This window comes from Lactuca serriola, chromosome 3, assembly GCF_051521515.1.
Source record: "Lactuca serriola cultivar US96UC23 chromosome 3, Lser_US96UC23_V15, whole genome shotgun sequence".
Taxonomy (NCBI): domain Eukaryota; kingdom Viridiplantae; phylum Streptophyta; class Magnoliopsida; order Asterales; family Asteraceae; genus Lactuca; species Lactuca serriola.
In genome coordinates, this window is record NC_136410.1 from 291572256 (window position 1) to 291588453 (window position 16198).

Below are 16198 nucleotides of genomic sequence, written 5' to 3' on the forward strand. Positions count from 1 at the left end.
TACTGACCAGTATATCTGGGAGCTTGCCTCCCCTTCGGTCCTCTCGACTAGACACTAACTAGCATATCTGGCTACTAGTCTCCCCTTCGGTCCTCTCGACCGGATACTGACCAATATATCTGGGAGCTTGCCTCCCCTTAGGTCCTCTTGACCGGATACTGGGGACTATTTCACGCCTACCACTACCACATAACACATATATCTCAAACTATTTAGCCTGGCTGGGCATAACCGCCCCTTCGACCCTATGGACCGGTGTTCTGGGGGACTATCTCACCCCCTACTGTCACTAGCACATAGCATGATATCATACTAGCACAATAACATATCACAGGTAGTAGCAACCTAAATGAATATCACAGAGACAAACATCTATCATTCAATCCTACTAGTGGGCCGACATTGTGGTCGTAGACCCACCGCTACTGGAAGGTAACTCACCTCAAAGTAGTTGCTGATCTGCGTGGGAACTGACTGTCTCCTGCTACTGCTGCCCCGGAAATCCTCCGGCTATGATCGCCACAAAACACTCAGTGAAATGCTGCTAATCGACCTCAGGGTAAAATGACCATTTACCCCTAACTAAGTAAAGAGTCAAAGTCAAAGTCAACTTACAGTTGACCCGACTCGCCGAGTTGGCCTGCCAACTCGCCGAGTCCCTTTCTCTTTGCCTGACCGTTGTCCCGTCTCTACTCTTCGAGTTTGACATCGACTCGACGAGTTGTCCTTCTAAACTGGTGTCCAAACATCCTTCATCCTACTCGCCGAGTTGTATGAACAACTCGTCGAGTTCGTCTTCATCCGAAGAACACTCTATGCTGAGACTCGCTGAGTTGTATGAACAACTCGCCGAGTCTGTTCTTGAGCCAAGAAGATTGCCTTGGACTCGCCAAGTCAGGGCATTGACTTGCCGAGTTCTTCATGGGTGAGTTTGGCTTCCGACTCACTGAGTCACACCTCATGACTCACTACTCCACTCCGCAAACACGAAATGGGGAAAACTCGGCGACCCGCGACTCGACTCGCCGAGATAGATGAATGATTCGCCGAGTCTACCACATGCAAATACTATATCCTCGATTCTGCTTGAATCCAGCTTATACCATACATAGATCTGGGTTTCTAGGTCCTGATTAACACGTAAAGTTTCCAACATTACGTGTAAATAAAAACCAATAAAGATTTTAGGGTTCAAAATGCACTAAAAGAGTAGATCTAGGGCTTTCATGCAATATGGCTGTATAAAGGCAGTAGATCCAAGCTCCTGGAGCTCAATCATGCCTAGATCTAGAGGTTAAACAAGTTATTACAAACCCTAATACACCAACAAGCTTGGGGAAAGGCTCAAGAAGGACTTTCATGGAGCTACAAGGGACAATAAGCATGAAAACAGAGGGAAACTGAGTTATACCTCAAGGAAATCGCTGAGATAACATAAGGATGCCTGGCCTCCTTCTTCTCTTCTTGATCTACTCTCCTTACCTCTCCAAATCTTCAAGAAAACACACCAAAATGCTTCAATCTCACAAGGAACAAGGCTTGAACGTAGTAGAGAGCTCTGAGGGTGAAGGGGGCGAGCTTGGGGTGGATAAGAGGGTTTAAATAGGGTGCAAACCCTTGGAATTTAGGGTTTCATCAGACAGCTGGGACTCACCGAGTCCAGAATGTGGACTCGCCGAGTCGCCAACTTAAACGTGCTCCCAAACCCATCTCCACTCAGCGATTCGGGCCTACAACTCGCCGAGTCCAAGGCCAAAAATGTAAAATACTTAGATAAATTTTACGTACCAGGAACCAGGTGCTACAAATCTCCCCCACTTATTTTAGACTTCGTCCTCGAAGTCTGCTGCTCGATCCTGAAACAGCTCGGGGTAATGCTCCATCATTTCTTCCACCGGCTCCCAAGTCCATTCTGAACCCTTTCGGTGCTGCCATTGCACCTTTACTAATTCCACCCTCTTGTTCCTTAGATCCTTCGACTTCCGGTCGAGGATTGCGACTGAGTGCTCAATGTAATTTAGGTTGTCATCAACCTGTATATCCTGTAGCGGCACCATCGCCGAATCATCCACTAGGCACTTCCGTAGCTGGGAGACATGGAAAGTGCTGTGGATCTGACTGAGCTCGGCTGGCAGATCCGGCCTATATGCCACCTTGCCCACCCGGGCTACAACCCAGAACAGACCAATGAATCTTGGGCCCAACTTGCCCCGCTTCCTGAATCGAATGATGCCTTTCCAAGGCGACACTTTCAGGAGAACCATATCCCTGACCTGGAACTCCAGGTCTGATCGACGCTTGTCGGCGTAACTTTTCTTCCGACTCTGCGCAGTCTGAAGCCTGCTTCGAACCTGTTGGATTTTCTCGGTCATCTTGAGCACCACCTCGGTGCTCCCCATGACCCTCTGGCCAACTTCACCCCAACATATCGGGGTCCTACACCTCCGTCCGTACAACATCTCGAATGGGGGACGGTCAATACTCGCGTGGTAGCTATTGTTGTACGAGAACTCAGCCAAGGGAAGATAGGTATCCCAGCTACCACCGAAATCTAGCACGCATGCCCGCAACATATCCTCCAAAGTCTGGATGGTCCGCTCGCTCTGACCATCCGTCTGTGGGTGAAAGGCGGTGCTAAAATGCAGACGAGTGCCCAACTCATCATGAAACTTCTTCCAAAACCTGGAAGTGAACCACACATCTCGGTCTGATATCACTGACACTAGCACCTCGTGCTGCGCCACTATCTCTTTGATATAAATATCGGCCAACTTTTCGGCCGAGATACTCTCCTGGATTGGAATAAAATGGGCGCTCTTGGTCAATCGATCCACGATGACCCAAATTGAATCTATCCTTGCGCAGTCCTGGGGAGCTTTGTGATAAAATCCATCGTAATATCTTCCCATTTCCACAACGGGATGTCTAACGGCTGCATCTTGCCATGCGGTATCTGATGCTCGGACTTGACCTTCCTGCAGGTCAAACACCGCTCGACGTACCATGCCACATCCCGCTTCATGCAGGGCCACCAATAGTCTAGACGAAGATCCCTATACATCTTAGTCGCCCCTGGATGAATAGAGAATCAGGATTTGTGCGCCTCCTCCATCAAGATCTGGCGCGCGCCTCCGAGATACGACACCCACACCCTACGGTGTAGTGTCAATAATCATCGGCTATCATAATCAAAGGAGGTGACTTGACCCACTATTCGCTCGCTCTTTCGATGTTCCTCCTTCATAGCCTCATGCTGAGCTTCCCGAATCTGCTCTAACAGTGGAGTCACCACCGTCATCCTCATACACACATCCCTGATCAGTGCCACCTTACGGCTAAGCGCATCAGCCACCACGTTCGCCTTCCCCGGGTGGTAAAGGATCTTGCAATCATAATCCTTCACCACGTCCAACCACCGACGCTGCCTCATGTTCAGATTCGGCTGATCCATGAGGTACCTCAAACTCTTGTGGTCCGTGTAAATGGTACATCGAACCCCATATAGGTAATGCCGCCAAATCTTGAGGGCGAAGACCACCGCCCCCAACTCTAAATCATGCGTCGGGTAGTTCACCTCATGAGGCTTTAGCTGCCTCCAGGCATAAGCAGTGACATGACCCCTCATCATCAATACTGTGCCTAAGCCCGAGATGGACGCATCACAATATACCACAAAATCCTCTACGCCCTCGGGCAGGGCTAAGATTGGCGCCTCGCACAATCTCTGTCTCAGAATCTCGAATGCTGCCTGCTGCTCAGGCCCCCATCGAAAGACCACGACCTTTCTAGTCAACCGTGTCAGGGGTACGGCTATCTTGGAGAAATCCTGAATGAATCTCCGATAGTAGCCTGCTAATCCTAGGAAACTCCGAATCTCAGATGGAGACTTCTGAACCTCCCATCTCATCACGGCCTCCACTTTGACTGGGTCTACTGAAATCCCGTTCTGGATGACGAGGTGCCCAAGAAACTGCACCTCGTGCAACCAAAACTCACATTCGGAGAACTTGGCGTACAAGCTCTCCCACCTTAAGGTCTCCAAAACCTCTCTCAGATGCTCCTCGTGCCCCTCCTGTGTCTTGGAATAAACCAAGATGTCATCAATGAAAACTATCACAGACACGGTTCATGAGGTCCATGAACGTGGCAGGAGCAGTGGTGAACCCAAATGGCATCACCACGAACTCATGATGGCCATAACGCGTCCGAAACGCGGTCTTCTGCACATCCTCCTCTCCGACCCTTGTCTGATGATATCCTGAATGCAAATCGATCTTGGAGAACCAAGATGCTCCCTGCAACTGATCAAAGAGGTCATCAATCCTCGGGAGTGGGTAACATTTCTTTACCGTCACCTTATTCAGCTCTCGGTAATCTATACACATCCGATGCGACCCGTCCTTCTTCTTCACAAACAGGATCGGGGCTCCCCACGGTGAACTACTCGGCCGAATAAATCCCTTGTCTATCAGCTCCTGCAGCTGCGTAGACAACTCCTGCATCTCGGGAGGAGCCAACCGATAGGGTGCCTTGGCTATCGGAGCCGCACCAAGAACTAGGTCGATCCTAAACTCTACCTGACGCTCCGGAGGTATTCCAGGAAGCTCCTCCGGGAACACATCAGTATAGTCTCGCACCACTGGAATCTCGCTCACCGTCGCCTTGCCCGTCTCCCGGGTATCCATAACATACGCGACATATCCCGCGCAACCCTGCTGAAGGTAGCGCCTAGCTCTCGCTACTGAACATACAGTAGGTCCACGCTGTGGCCTCCCGTCGTGGATCACCAACTCTCCCCCACTTGGGGTCCTGACCCGTACTAACTGATGTGCGCAATCTATCACCGCCCCATTAGGGCTCAACCAATCCATGCCTATAATCACCTTGTTCCCCCGCAAAGGGATGGGAACCAAATCCACCAAATTGCGCTCCTCAAATAACCATAGGACGCAATCCCTGAATACTGCTGACGCTCACACCGATCGATCATCGGCAATCTCTACCTCTAAAGGGCAATCCAACATGCCCGAAGACTCAGTAAACCTCTTGCTAAGCGCAAGGGAAACAAATGATCGGGTGGCACCCGAGTCAAACAACACCTGAACAGGAATACCGTTCACATGGAACGATCCCGTCACCACATCGGGTGCAGCGCGAGCCTCCTCTGCAGTCAGCTGAAACGTCCGGCTCCTCACCACTGGAGCCTCTGCCTTGCCCTACCGGCCATCTGTAATCCACAAGGTAGCTGGAGCTGGCGCCTTAACCAGCGCTGATGCTGTCAAATGGGGGCAATTGGCCTTCTTGTGGCTCCTCTGGTTGCAGTGGAAACACAACAACTCCGATGTCTGAATCACATGTGCATGGGCGGTACAATCCCTGCTGAAGTGCCCTAACTTGCCGCACTTGTAGCAGCCTGACGATCCCAACTTGCACGCTCCCTCGTGCATCTTGCTGCATTTCCTGCAGTGACCCCGCCCCTGTTGGCCTTTCGGCCCCGCATCTGATCCCTTGGGCTTCTTCCCCGAAGCCCCCATAACATGCCCCTCCTCCGGCTTCCTCTTCCGAATGTGCTCCAGATCTATCTCCCTCTCCCTTGCCTTGGCAATCATAGAGTCCAGGGTAGGGCAAGCTGAAAAACAGACATGCTCCCGAATATCAGCTCGTAGCATGTCATGATAGTGGGTCCTCCTCATATCCTCGTAACCCGCGTACTGGGGCACCAGCAAGGCCCTCTCCCGGAACTTGGCGGTGATCTCCGCCACAGTCTCCGTCGTCTGTCTCATATCTAGGAACTCCCTGGACAGCTGCTGAAGCTCGAAAGCCGACACAAACTCTGCCCTGAACCTGGTCACGAAGTCCGACCAGGTCATAGCCTCGACAGCCGAGGCTCCCAACGAGTCACCAATGGACTCCCACCAATCCCTAGCTCGACCTCTCAAACATCCTGCTGCATATCTCACCTTCGACCCCTCAGGGCAGAAGCTAGTCAACTATGCAGACTCAATGTCTGCAATCCATTATCTGGCAGCTATGGGGTCCTTCGCCCCGTGAAAATCCGGCGCACCACTTCCCCGGAAGTCCTTGAAGGACAGTGTGCGAGATCCTGACTGGCCAGATGCCATGTCGCTCCTGAATGCCCGGAGGCGATCCTCCATCATCTCCAATATCCCTTCCTTGATCGACCCGAAGATAACGGGGGTCGACTCAAGGATGCCTCTGGTGATCTCTGACGCGATGAACTCGCACAGCCCCTCATCTACTGGCTCGAAACCTGATCCCGAACCCGATCCCTCTCTTGCACTGCCAACTGCTGGCCTCGAGCATAGTACCACCATTATCAAATACAAAAATAATAATCGTTAGCGATACTGATACCTCTGGAGGGATAACACCTACTATAAGTTCCCTGGTCTTATCTTGGCCTTCCTCGGTTCGGGTACGGATCCTATGCTTTCAGTAGTACGGGCCCATACTACCTTCCACATCTATCCGTACCTTCTCCAAGGACTTCCTTGACTCCACCAGGTCCCTTTCACTACCGCTGATCGCTGCTATACTCATCCTAGGCTTGCCCCAGGAAAATCTCTAACTCCACCCTACCCGGTCCTCAGCTGCTAAAGGTCTCCTTGTAATGCCAATTAGTCATTACCTGAATACCATCACATATGGTGAGGCTCAGATAATCCTTCGAGCAACAGACTCGGCTCTATAACGGTTAGACTCAGACAAGAGCTGCGGGATAGGGCCAAATCCAGCACTTTAAGATTATTTAACCCTGATCACATGTGATGTGACGTATTCACCTAATGTATAACTCCCATCACTTAGAGCCCACATAGCACAAAGCAAACAACATTTGGACAAAAGGAAACAATCTCAAGCAAATCCATCCCCATAGAGAAAAGCTGAACTAGCATACAATGCTAAACTTATACTATCAGGCATAACCTAAACAGGCTATCCTATTGATGTTTACTCAATTCTAGCATGCAGCTTTTCATACACTGAAGCACATAAAGCAGGCACATAAGGCATCACTCCTAGATCCGTAGTCCTATTCTAGCATGCTGTTATACTGAAACTGATAAACATGACATAAGCTTGTATGGGTACTTTGGGGAATACTTACTTGAGCTTGGTCGGTCGCGCACATCACACGCTTTGTTCTTTCTTAAAACCCTTTACTTAGACTTTTAGAAAACATTTTCTTTTTCAAAATCTTTTAATCCCTCGATTTGAGTTCAAACACCCCCGAAGGTGTGTCTGAATCCCTCAAACCAGGGCTCTAATACCAACTTGTAACATCCCAAAAATACGAGCCAAAAATTTCATTTTTAAAACATATTCTTAGCGAACCTTAAAAATAGAATGTTCACTGATCATTTCATTTCATAAAAGTTATCGCATGTATTGAAAAAATTTCATAAAAACATAATAAAGTCAGAGTACAAATTCCCAGGAGGGTCTCATAGTGCGGAATACAAGGCGTGTGTGTGATGGGCCGCTACCGCGCCAGCTCCTTCCCCTTCGAAGAAGAGGTACCTGAAATCAAAACTGAAAACTATAAGCACGAAACTTAGTGAATTCCCCCAACATACCACAAACCATACAATCACATAACATACAAATATTGTCAGGCATATCTGGGTGCCCGACCTACCCCTTCGGTCCTCTCGACCAGATACTGACCAGTATATCTGGGAGCTTGCCTCCCCTTCGGTCCTCTCGACCGGACACTGACTAGCATATATGGGTGCTGGTCTCCCCTTCGGTCCTCTCGACCGGATACTGACCAGTATATCTGGGAGCTTGCCTCTCCTTCGATCCTCTCGACCGGATAATGGGGACTATTTCACCCCTACCACTACCACATAACACATATATCTCAAACTATCTAGCCTGGCTGGGCATAACCGCCCCTTCGACCCTATCGAGCGGTGTTATGGGGGTCTATCTCCCCTACTGTCACTAGCACATAGCATCATATCATACTAGCACAATAACATATCACAGGTAGTAGAAACCTAGATGAATATCACAGAGACAAACATTTATCATACAATCTTACTGGTGGGCCAGCATTGTGGCCGTAGACCCACCGCTACTGGAAGGTAACTCACCTCAAAGTAGCTGCTGATCTGCATGGGAACTGACTGTCTCCTGCTGCTGCTGCCCCGGAAATCCTCCGGCTGTGATCCCCACAAAACACTCAGTCAAATGATGCTAATCGACCTCAGGGTAAAATGACCATTTACCCCTAACTAAGCCAAGAGTCAAAGTCAAAGTCAAATTCCAGTTGACCCGACTCGCCGAGTTGGCCTGCCAACTCGCCGAGTCCCTATCTCTTTGCCTGACCATTGTCCTGTCTCTACTCATCGAGTTTGGCATCGACTCGACGAGTTGTCCTTCTAAACTGGTGTCCAAACATCCTTCATCCTACTCGCCGAGTTGTATGAGCAACTCGTCGAGTTCGTCTTCATCCGAAGAACACTCTATGCTGAGACTCGCCGAGTTGTATGAACAACTCGCTGAGTCTGTTCTTGAGGCAAGAAGATTGCCTTGAACTCACCGAGTCAGGGCATTGACTTGCCGAGTTCTTCATGGGTGAGTTTGGCTTCCGACTCACTGAGTCACACCTCATGACTCACTACTCCACTCCGCAAACACGAAATGGGGAAAACTCGGCGACCCGCGACTCGACTCGCCGAGATAGATGAATGATTCACCGAGTCTACCACATGCAAATACTATATCCTCGATTCTGCTTGAATCCAGCTTATACCATACATAGATCTGGGTTTCTAGGTCCTGATTAACACGTAAAGTTTCCAACATTACGTGTAAATAAAAACCAATAAAGATTTTAGGGTTCAAAATGCACTAAAAGAGTAGATCTAGGGCTTTCATGCAATATGGATGTATAAAGGCAGTAGATCCAAGCTCCTGGAGCTCAATCATGCCTAGATCTAGAGGTTAAACAAGTTATTACAAACCCTAATACACCAACAAGCTTGGGGAAAGGCTCAAGAAGGACTTTCATGGAGCTACAAGGGACAATAAGCATGAAAACAGAGGGAAACTGAGTTATACCTCAAGGAAATCACTGATATAACACAAGGATGCCTGGCCTCCTTCTTCTCTTCTTGATCTACTCTTCTTCCCTCTCCAAATCTTCAAGAAAACACACCAAAATGCTTCAATCTCACAAGGAACAAGGCTTGAACGAAGTAGAGAGCTCTGAGGGTGAAGGGGGCGAGCTTGGGGGCGGATAAGAGGGTTTAAATAGGGTGCAAACCCTTGGAATTTAGGGTTTCATCAGACAGTTGGGACTCGCTGCGTCGCCAACTTAAACGTGCTCCCAAATCCGTCTCCACTCAGCGAGTCGGGCCTACAACTCGCCGAGTCCAAGGCTAAAAGTGTAAAATACTTAGATAAATTTTACGTACCAGGAACCAGGTGCTATAGTTCCGGTATAGTTCTTGAAGGTATTGTGTTGCTCAAGTTAATCTTGTGGAGGAATATGATTCTTGGGTTTGGTCAATTAATACTTTTGTGGGTTTACAGTTTCTTCAGCTCGAGTTTTGATCGATTCTAAATTTTTGGAGACATCTTTCCAACAATCCCGATGGAAAATTTTAACCCCTCCAAAGTTAATATTCTTTTTTAGAGGTTGAATTTGAATAAGGTTCTTACTAGAGATAATTTACATAGACGTGACATTGCAATTGGCTCTGTGATGTGCTCGATTTGTGACTTAGACGTTGAAACTGTCAATCATCTTTCTTCTTGCGGGATGGTGATGGATTTGTGGAGTCTTCTAGCTACACGGTGCGGGTTGGATTTGCTAGTTTTGTCTTCTAATTTTTGAGTGGTTATCTATGATTAATTATGTTTGAATGCATCTCCAACCGAAAAGATGCCTGAATGTTGATGGTTTTACTCTGTTTTGGGTGATATGGTCCTTTCAGAATAGAACGTTTTTCGTGCAAGTGAAACCTTTTAAGGCGGTGGTTTGAGATTTCATTCAATTTCAATGTTTTTTTTTTTTGGATTAATTCAAGATTTCCTAAGTTTAGAATTAAGTTGGTTAATTGAGTGCAAAATCCGTCTCTTGTCTGTTGTAATTACTAAATGTATTTTTGTTTTTGCTTTTGCTAGCTATTAATATTAATGCCGCCATTAAACGAACACACGTTTGTTTGATTAGAACAAAGAAATTATATGATCCTCATCAATTTATATTTTTATAAATCTATCCTTAAAAGAATTTGGAAACCAAAAATTATGTATTTGTATATGCCAATTAAAAAAAATATTGAAACAAAATATGCGTCCATATTGTAATATATCAAAATAACAATTAACTATTCTTGAATATATATATATATATATATATATATATATATATATATATATATATATATATATATATATATATATATATATATATATATATATATATATATATATATATAAAGGAAATCTCACTGTTTCTAAAAATAACTTCAATATAATAATATTATTTTTTTAAGACGTCCAAACGATTAGTTCAAGTAACAACCAATAAAATAATATTAAATTTATAACTTAACCTATTTAGGTGGAAAAGATAAGTAAAGATTCAAACTAAAAATATATTATGCCTAAAATAAAGTTAATAAATCTTTATCTGTTATACCAAATAAAAAACGTGTCCCATATATTGTGGAAAATTGAAAATCCTAGACGGCGATTCAAATTTTAAAATTGATGGTTACAATTCCGCTTTTATTATTGAAGTTAATACGTGGATAATAAATTAAAATATGTCAAATAATATTGATTATAATACTTATCTTTATTATACAAAATACACAAAAATACAAGTTAATTATTAATATAGATTATTAATATAAAGTGTAAATGACCGACAAAGTTATTCATTGTTTTTTTTTTGAAATTTAAAACTTTTACTTTTTAAATAAAGTGGTAATAAGAATTATTATACATATTTACATGTCATTTATATCAAATCTAAAAATAAGAATTATCAAAAATAATTTCAATATGAAGGAAATAAAACTATGCATTTTACATTATTTTTTTTTATTATTTTTATATTTGAAAATATTTGACAAAACAAGAAAGTAAGTCTTAAATAAAAACAAACTCAATGATTAATAATTCTTGACAATAAAAATCAAACATGTCTAATTTAAATTGACCGGAAACCAACTATTTTAATAATACTATATTGATTAATACCCAATAAATTATTAAATACAAAGACTTCATATTATAACTTAATATGTATACCACAAAAAACAATAGAAAAATGTGGATAATATAAAAAAAATCTTGTAAAAGGACTAGATGTGTAATTTGCCCTACTATTTTTTTTAAAAAACTCGAAAATATGGACATATTTTGATTTTTAATATTTTACCCAAAACAATAATATAATTTTATTTTTAACACAAAATAATAATGCAACTTATATGTTAAAAGAAAGCAACATACAAAATACTATGAAACTAAAAATCGTACTTTTATTTTTGACGAAAGATAATAATAAATTTTTATTTTTAACCCAACAATACACAATCATCGTCTACTTCATTGTGTTATTTATGAATTTTTATATGTTTCTGCAATGAAACAAATCGCACAAGAAATGTATTTATTGAAGTTTTTAATTTTCGTTTAAAAACTATTCACCGAAATAAAACTAATTGCTGAAACAAAGTTATTGTCGCCCGTCGCATTGCACGGGTAGATGGGTAGTATATATATATATATATATATATATATATATATATATATATATATATATATATATATATATATATATATATATATATATATATATATAGGTTCAGGTTAATTTGAAACTATTATAATTTTGTGAGACTGTGAGACCAAATCTAAAAATAATTTTAAAATGCAAAATAAATGGAAAAATCAAAAAAATTCTTTTTTTAAATATTATTTTCGGAACTTAAATTAACTAAAAATAATAATAAACAAAATAAAAAAAATAAAAAAAATCCCATATTTTTTTTCAAAAATACGTGAAATATTCTAAATAGAATATTACACTGACATATTCTAAAAAATAATTTTAAAATGCAAAATAAATGGAAAAATCTAAATTTTTTTTTTAAATATTATTTTCGGAACTTGAATTAACTAAAAAAAAATAAAAAAAAAAATTCTATTTTTTTTGAAAAATACGTGAAATATTCTAAATAGAATATTACACTGTACATATTCTAAAAATAATTGTAAAATGCAAAATAAATGGAAAAATCAAAAAATTCTTTTTTTTAAATATTATTTTCGGAACTTAAATTAACAAAAAAAAATAATAATAAAAAAAAAAATTACTCTCACGGTCTCACAAAATTAGGCCGTCTCACATGAACCTAACCCTCTATATATATATATATATATATATATATATATATATATATATATATATATATATATATATATATATATATATATATATATATATATATATATTGTTATTTTCAAACTAAAATACCCGCTTATTTTGACCAAACTAGATAGTTAATTGTTATTTAAACTAGGTACTTATATAACCCGATAGTGTTTTTCAAAATATGATTGGATAAACGTTAGTATGAAAAGGAAATTTTAAAATAATAAAATTACTATAGATGAAAGCGCCCGGAAGGTCATTGCCTAATCGGAAGTCTGGATGGTAAACAAAGGTGGCTCAAACTCAATAATATTGATATCTTGACTTATATTTATGTAACAGAGGACTGAGAATCCTCTCATACTTTCATTTTAGTTTCCACGAGCTGAAATTAGATTTTGTCAATCCATTTCATAAGAAACATGGCCACTGCTGGTGCTTTGAGTCCGAATGATCTAGATACTAAATACAGTATTAAACGAGCCCCTACCTCAAAACCTCCATTTTCGTTATCAGATATCAAGAAAGCCATACCACCTCATTGTTTCCAAATATCCTTGATTCGATCCTTTTCGTATCTTGTTTTTGATCTCATCATTTCCTCGATCCTCTACTACCTCGCCACAACTTATATTCCACAACTCCCTCACCCTCTCCCTTACATTGTATGGCCGGTTTACTGGTTCCTTCAAGGTTGTATATTCATGGGTCTTTGGCTTATTGCTCATGAATGTGGTCACCATGCCTTTAGTGACCACGTATGGGTCGAGGATTCTATAGGGTTTGTTTTACATTCATGCCTACTAACACCTTATTTTTCCTGGAAAATAAGCCACCGCAGACATCACGCTAACACCGGTTCTCTTCAGCATGATGAAGTATACGTACCGAAGACAAAATCAAAACTTGCTTCTTCCTCGTTTTACCTTGACAACCCAATTGGTCGAAGCTTAACCCTTCTTGTTAAACTAACTCTTGGATGGTACATCTATTTGACAATCAATGCTGCGGGAAGACCGTATGATAAATTTGCAAGCCACTACGATCCTAGAAGCCCGATTTTCTCAGATAGTGAGAGAGTCTTGATCCTCATGTCTGATATCGGACTTATAACATTTTCTTACATGTTGTACAAAGTGGCTATGATTCAAGGGTTCGCTTGGGTTTTCTGTGTGTATGGAGGTGCATTGATGGTCATGAACGCGTTTCTTGTTATCATCACTTACCTTCATCATACTCATCCTTCTTTGCCTCATTATGATGACTCTGAATGGAACTGGATTAAAGGAGCATTGTCTACTGTAGATAGAGATTATGGAGTTTTAAATATGGTGTTCCATAATATTACTGACACACATGTGCTACACCATTTGTTCTCATACATTCCACACTATCATGCCATGGAAGCCACCAAAGCGATCCGCCCTATTCTCGGTGAGTTTTATCAAAGTGATAGCACTCCATTTTTCTTGGCGTTATGGAGAGAATCCAAGAACTGTCTATTCGTTGAGCCGGATAATGAGATCGATGAGAAGAAGAAAGGTATATACTGGTTCAAAGGTCAATATTGATGTCATGTTTGTGTATTGTATTGCTTTTTAACCTTAAACAGAAGATGTAATTTCTTGTAATGGCGTTGGCCAATTAAAAACAATAATAGTATAAACTGTGGTGGTCTGTTGTTTGAAGTGATCTATTGAAATTAAGATTAAAAAATTTAGCATTTTACAATAAAATATAAAAATTTGAATTTAGTTTTGTTTTAAAAAATGGCCATTTAGAAAAAAACATTAATAACGAAATAATAAGTTGATCTTTGAATTTATTAAAAAACTAGGTGGTAGGCTCACCGACATAATAATATTGAAATGTGGAAGAGTTCTACCACATACATACACATACCACTAAAATTTAAACATTCAAGTGTTTTCTTCTAAACAATGGTGTGCTTGATAAGTTACATCTTCATCCATGATTACCACTTTTATAGCCTTTCTTGTCTGTAATTATAGACAAAACTGTTGGATTATGTGTCTAAGCCGATAATTAAATTAGTATAATCCTGAATTATTAGCAAATTTTTTTTGTTGCCTTTAAATCAAGTAATAGACTCGAATTTTTTTCAAGAGAGAGACTAGTTTATTAACTTATTATATAGTTAATAATTTAATTTGGAATAAAAATAAATGATTTATTAATATACAAATACAATGAGAATAATATATCAATTAGAAATAATATTATTTAATTAAGAATTAATCAGAAATTAATTTGAGTTAATTTTGAGATTAATTGGATTAATTAAAAATGGAAGGACTAAAGATGACAATGTTCAAAAGTTGAATATTGACCAATTCTAGAACCTCCTTATGAGGGGTGACAAATTCTAGATGATATTTAGAGTTTTCCTATGCAATAAGGAAACCTATGAGTCCTTAGAAAGCAAGGAAAGGGGATACTATTTATTTAAGAAAAGTTGTCTTATCTTAGTTCCCTTAGGGGGTGTTTGATTGTGGCCTGACTCGGTCCAGTCAGACCTTTTTTTCTGACTCGGTCTGGGTCAGTCGGGTTAACTTGTTTGATTAGGGTTCTTTGCACATCTAATTCAGTCCGCAATCTCTGATTCGGTCCTCAAAGGAAATATGGCTGACTCGGTCCTTTCCACCAATTTCACGTATTTACCTTTCTCCTTCTCCTTGCCCCTAAACGACGTGACTTCTTCTTTCTCCTTCTCCTTCAATCCACGCACAACTTCTTCCACCACCACTGGTCCTCTTCTTCATTAATCGATTCATGAAATCGCTATTTTGAAATTAAATCGAGCAATGAAATCGTTTTTGATAGTAAGTTCAGTCGATTTAACTCCCTTTCCACTTAGAAAACGAAGCTAGATAACAAAATTATGGAGATGCAATCCACCATTGGAGAAGAAAAACGAGCACTTGAGTAACGATTGATGAGATGCAGAATGAAATCAAACACACAGAATCCAAAATCAACCATCTCAAAACCATTCTCCATTCTTCTTCTCCACCTAAAATCTGGTTAATGAGTTACAATGATCCATCACCATCAAATTGTGAAGAAAAGAGAAGGTGAGACCAAGAGAAAGGATGATTGAGGTAATTTCGAATTTCTTCTATCAGTGTATATTTTTGTTGCTTCATCCGATTGATGTAGATTTCTAATTGGATTAGACTTTTTAGCAGTCAAAGGGGCTTTTTTATAACTTTATGGTTCATATGATTTGTTTCAGATATGAAATTTTCATGGGTATGATCATGTAATCAAATAAGTGAAACCATAATAATAGTTGTTATGTTGAAAAGATTACATATCAAATCTGAAATCTAAAAGTCTCAAGCTTCACTTCTCAGAAGTCAAACACTAGGTTTTAGTTTCATATCAATTTCTTTGAAATATTTATGTGGAATTTCTGTCATGAGCTTCATTATTTCAGGTCATAAAGACTGCTGCATATTGTTGTCACACCCCCAAACCTGAACGGCGGAAACGTTCGGGGGCGGATGACTTCATTTGGTAACGTAACAAATGAATACATAGTAAAGAAAGTAATGCAACCATCATATATATAATTGAAAGTTTACATTTGTCAAAAGTTACATGTTCAAAACTCAATTACAATATGATGTCAAAAATACGAGATTAAACTGTCGCCGCAGCATCCCTTCATCAAAAAGCGTAATGAATACCTGAAATTACTGATTTCCTGGGACATACAAGTAATTTTGAAAGAGTAGATCAGCATTTAAG

At 40.8% G+C, this 16198-nt stretch overlaps 1 protein-coding gene across 1 annotated transcript; it reads left to right on the plus strand.

The window, feature by feature from the left end:
* Window positions 1-12769: 12769 nt before the first annotated feature.
* Window positions 12770-14112, plus strand: LOC145094074 (delta(12)-acyl-lipid-desaturase-like). The gene has a single exon (XM_079032346.1). The coding sequence runs from the start codon at window positions 12847-12849 to the stop codon at window positions 13993-13995; it is 1149 nt and encodes a 382-aa protein (XP_078888472.1). The 5' UTR covers window positions 12770-12846; the 3' UTR covers window positions 13996-14112.
* Window positions 14113-16198: the final 2086 nt, after the last annotated feature.